The sequence below is a fragment of the Trachymyrmex septentrionalis genome, unplaced genomic scaffold (genome assembly GCF_001594115.1).
Source record: "Trachymyrmex septentrionalis isolate Tsep2-gDNA-1 unplaced genomic scaffold, Tsep1.0 scaffold32, whole genome shotgun sequence".
Lineage (NCBI taxonomy): Eukaryota > Metazoa > Arthropoda > Insecta > Hymenoptera > Formicidae > Trachymyrmex > Trachymyrmex septentrionalis.
In genome coordinates, this window is record NW_017305485.1 from 890,309 (window position 1) to 895,419 (window position 5,111).

The following is a 5,111-nucleotide window of genomic DNA, read 5'->3' on the forward strand; positions in this document are numbered from 1 at the left end:
AATATATATATATATATATATATATATATATATATATATATATATATATACACATTGTATGTCATATAATATAATAACAATAACGACATAAGAATCTCGATGGCCTGGCAATCAAAATTAATCGGATATGCGTGTCACATTCCGTAAGGTTATCAATCTTATCGAGGATACACGTTTTTCGTGTATCTTATCGCGCATTGTTTTCGAGTGTTTTATTTGCTCCGGGCGAGAGTGACTTTTAGCGCCAAAAGCCCGAAAAGAGGAAAGAAATATATAATGTTACGTTCGAATTTGTCGAAATAACCAACATAATCATTACTACCGCCGTTGTTCTTTTTGCGCGTCGGAAGATTCACTATTTTGCGACTTCGAGTGAAAATGAAACTTGTTAACCGGCGTAACCGGTTTCTCGCCGGAGGATATTTTTTCACCGGAGCCTCGCGAATGCGCACGCGGGTGTTCTTAGTTCTCGCGACAATAAAAATTCTCTGGCGGATCTAGCAAAGATATAATTGTAATGAATATTTCCGAAAACGTGTCTCTCGATAAGAATCCCAACCGCATTTCTTCGCCTCCCCTCGCGAGTCGTCTCTCTTCCGAGACTGTCCCTTTTCCTCTCGCGCACCTCTATCTGGATTGGGCGATTAAACCAACCTGTCCCGATTGCGTCATCGATGCGACCTTGATCGCCCATAAGCTGATTGATAAATCATTTCGAGTATTTGATCGTCAAACGTTGATACTCAGTATGCTCGTATTGAAGCGCTGATCAGGACCAATTGCCGTAGATCTCGCTGATCGATTAATCGAAATTCGACGCGTTGCACCGATTCAACAATCGGGGTAAGTCTGTTTTTCGTGCATTCCCTCCTCCGCTTTTATTCAACCTACGATATCGAATAGGATTTCTATTGAAATTCCCTTCTTACGTAAGTAAGAATCTAGCACTTTGATCGAGGAAGGCTCGCGACGCGACGTTCGCGGAAACAGATCTGAAAATTTATATATCAATTTTGAAATCTTAAAATATGACATTCTGCTTAAATCAACGAAATCTTAGAGATTCATAGAAAACCGCTTTCGAGCGTTTAATCGCTTACTAAACGTGAGAGAATTTCGGCCTATTTAGTTATTTGTATTTACGTTGTGAGACATCGAATAAATTCACAGTGAAATAAAAACGTCGGTGTTCTCTTTTCTCTATCTTCAGTTCTGCCTTCAGTTTTCTGAGCCGGATGAAGACGGGAGGTGAGACGGGGGTGGCGGTTTCGTTCGGATCGTTCACGCGAATCATCTCGCGCCTTGTTCGATTTCGCGAATCGAGAAGGAGAGGAAAAAAGGAAGAGGGGGAGTGAGGGGAAAGACGTCTCTCAAAACGCACACAGGCGGCGCATTATGCGGCTTGTAAGCGATGGAAGAATCATTGAAGCGTCTCGTGTTTCGGTATTAATTTACTGCGTGCGTGTCCGCCGCCCGGTTCACGACACGGCCGCGCCGTTCTTCCTTTTACGCGACAAGGGCGATATCGGGAAAGCCGGTAAGGTAAACGCACGTAAACCGGTGGTGCGGTGCTGTGCTGTGCGAACGAACGAACGGGCGTAGCTTGTCGTCGTGCACGTTACAAAGTTGTTCATTATCCCGTACCCGCACACACGTTCGTGCGTATATCGCGGTTACACGAATCGCGCCCAGAATCCGAGAAAGCCACCGAGCGACGGCTTTATTGAAATGACGTGTCGGAGAGGAGAGATATCTCTCGGCCGGGGGGACGTTGTCCCCTCGGCGTGAAACCGGGTTGTAGATCGATTAATTATTATCGGTAATAATTTTCGGATATGACAGCCGTCGTCTTATTAAGTCAACCTGGTCGCGCGCGTATCGTACCCACTCCCCCCGCGAACGTTACAATTAATTATTTCATGCTACACGGCGCACGTGTGTCTGGTCTAGCCAGTTAACGAGCCCGTGCAAAGTCGCGAAATTATTTATTGCTAATAGAGCCGGAATTTTCCCAGCGCGGCGGCGGGGGGGGGCGGTGCGGATCGCGTGGATCGCGTTCGGCTAAACACTCCAATTAACTTCATTTCATGTTTGCATATAATATATCTCGTTCATCTTACGGATAGCACTCGCTGCTAGAGCAGCTGTATCGTGTAAATCGACGTTGAACCCGCTTCCAATTGTTACAATTTACTCGTACAAAGGTTGCGCAAAATAATTTCGCGTGTTCAGACTTCGATGGCGCAGTTTCACAACTCTTGGTTAACTGTTAACCGAGGTTTCGACTTACTCTTCGTCTCTTTCTAATGCCTCGAATTGGAAAGGGAGATGAGAAATAAGTTGAACCTCGGTTCAGAGTTCACCGTGAATTGTGAAATTGAGGCCCTCAGGCTCAGCTATGGCAACGGATTATTTAGACTTGAAGTGAACATTTTTACGACGATTGTACAATCTGTTGTATAGTTCTAAACTAAGTAAAAAGTAATCAGTAAGTAAAAAGAATCGTTGAAGAACCTCTCTCTAGCAATCACCAGTAGAGATTTACTGCATTTCAAATAGGACGCTTTAGATCTTATAGGTTGTGGATTTTTACAACTGCAATCGAGGGTTAAATGTACCACATTTGTGGGTTCACTGACTATCTCGGGCACGCGTTTTTCGCCGCGCAATAGAAGAATAGATTATAACGAGGAATAACGAACGATCGATCGAGGGGCAAAGAACTGAAGAACTAATCCATGTTATTCGATTGTGTTTTGCAGGACGGAGGTTAAGGAAGGAAGTTTCTTTCGCTCAGCAAATCAGACCAAGATTACCTATGACCGCACTGGGCGTCGCGAGGACGACGGAAAAGGAAGAGAGGCGCTTTTGGCAGTATTCCTAATCTCCCTCTCCGACCTGCCGCCCGTTCTCTCACTGTATTTCCGCTTTCCACCCCTCTCTCTCCTTCCCCCTCTCGCGCCTCCTCTTCCCGCTGTTATTCCTCCACCTGCTCGTTCTTCGGCGAGCGATCGCGACGTACCGAGATCTCGTTGGACACGATGGACATGAGCAGCGAGTCGAGCGCCAGGACGTGGTACGAGACGCCTAGGTTGGAGCCGCCTTCGGGGGGTGCCGGGGTGGCCGGAGTGGTCGGCAATGATTACAGGGGTTACTACCCTCACACCGGACCGACGGCGCATCACCCCGCAGCTGCGGCCCACTACGCCCACAGTAAGTACACACACACACACACACACACACACACACATCATTCTCTCGTTCCTTCAATCGTTTATACCTTCTTATCTCTCTCTTTTTTTCTTCCACTTTCTTGGACCTTCTCGTTTGGATCTTTTCTCTCTCTGGTTTTCCTTCTTAAGAAACTGCCGTCGCGACTCAACGACCGATTGCTTGCCGAATTTTCTTTGAAGATTTCGCGAGGTTCAAATGAAAAGAAGCGAGGACTCTCGAGAAGGGGTCTTGTCTTTTTTTCTTTTTTTTTTTTAGCGGCGGATACCTTGCGGCTATTAAGAGGATAATACGTATAATCCTCGAGCCACTTTGTAGCGTTATCGATTGAAATTTATCTTAAAGATTCCGATGCGTGTACAATAAAAGCCTCCCGATTACGGCAATATAGTTCGTCGCGAAGATTCACGCATGCGTTAAGGTTACGTTTGAGCAGCACACTATCAGCGTCGTTGCATCATCCTATCCTTGTTTCTAATGAACGGTAAAGACAAGAGTGACACAATAGCGCTGATAGCGCACTTCTCGAACGCACCAGATTAAATATTACGAAAAAACAAAAGAATTCTCGTAAAGAAGCGAAATTCTTTAGGTGAAATCTGGATGCGTGATGAAAATCACGAATGCTTCGAAGCGTTTGATTGCAGTAAGGGAAAGAATTTTACCAATCGATCGATCAGCGAATGCTTTAAACCATGTGTAACGTCACGTTTAACTCTGATAAAAGTACTCGTTGCTGTTTTGCGTCTCGCGTGTTTCACGATACATGTTTGGGTTCAACGACCGTCGAACAGTCACCTCTTTGCGAGCACTACTCATTAATTAGAATTTCTATATTTAATTAACGAGGCGTCTCCGAGGCTATCAGCGACATCGAATGTCTCCCCTGATGCATCGCCATTTCGCTCCTCCCTCTAGATACCTGCCTCGATAATTAAATTTCTACCGCGGCTGATAGGCCCGCGTGACATTTTACCGCTGGGAGGCGCTCGGGCAGAGTGACAACCGTAACATGCCATTGGGGCAGTTTCTTAGCGCTAATCCATCTCGAGCAGATCCCCCGAATGCAGGCGGGCGAAGCGCCCTCGAGACGCTCTCGAACCTGCACTTTCGCGTGCACTTGCGAGTGCGTGTTATTGTATACCCACGCGCGCCGTCTTTTCTCGTGTCCCGCACACTTAACTCCATTTGTATAGCCGTATACGCTCGTGGCCTATACGTCCTCTCGATTCTCGCCGAAGGCAAATGACTTTCCGTTTCGAGCACAACCCTTCGCTACTTCTCTAGCGTGAATGACAGTGAGAAGCAGAGACGCGCGGCAAGAAGCAAGGACGAGGTTCGCGTGGTTACCGGCGATGGCGTACATAAAGGAGAAGCGTAAACGCAGGAAATGTGTGATTAGTTGTCCATAAAAAGGAAGTCATCCTAGGGGATAACGTAAAAGAAGCAACACTTGTTACCAACACGGTTACGCACAGGGGAGAACATAAAAAATATAATTAAACGTGAAAATGAGAATGGAATAAAGTTTATAATGAGAGCGAATGTGAGGTCTCGAAAATGATTGTGTGTATGAAGAAAAGAAGCTTTTTTTGGCTACAATTTTATTTAGCATTTACTTTACATAATTATTGCTTAATAAATAAATAATAATAATAATAATTGATGATGATAATAATGGAGATGTCGGGAATAAAAGAAAACGAGCAAAAGTTAGTAGTAACATCTCTCTCTTCGAAACTGTATTTATAATTATTTCAAACAAGAGTTTTAATTTCTGTTCTTCAACTCAACCAGATTTATTCCGGACTTTCAGTTTCGCTTTCAATATGCTGTTAAATGCGTGAGCGAAATTTTCTATTACTCCACGTCTAGTTTAG

The 5,111-nt window shown here is 45.0% G+C and overlaps 1 protein-coding gene across 5 annotated transcripts in view; it reads left to right on the top strand.

Annotated features, from left to right (window-relative positions):
* The window catches only part of LOC108750089 (GATA-binding factor C-like), a 97,135-nt gene that overhangs the window by 7,424 nt on the left and 84,600 nt on the right, over positions 1-5,111 (top strand). For 4 of the 5 annotated variants that reach the window (XM_018489331.1, XM_018489335.1, XM_018489334.1 and 1 more), the window contains exon 2: positions 2,763-3,213. In XM_018489331.1, coding sequence (XP_018344833.1) covers positions 3,042-3,213 — 172 coding nt within the window. In that variant the 5' untranslated portion in view covers positions 2,763-3,041. Of the gene's footprint in view, positions 1-790; positions 844-2,762; positions 3,214-5,111 lie in introns of those variants that run through there. The other variant, XM_018489333.1, reaches the window with a different exon arrangement.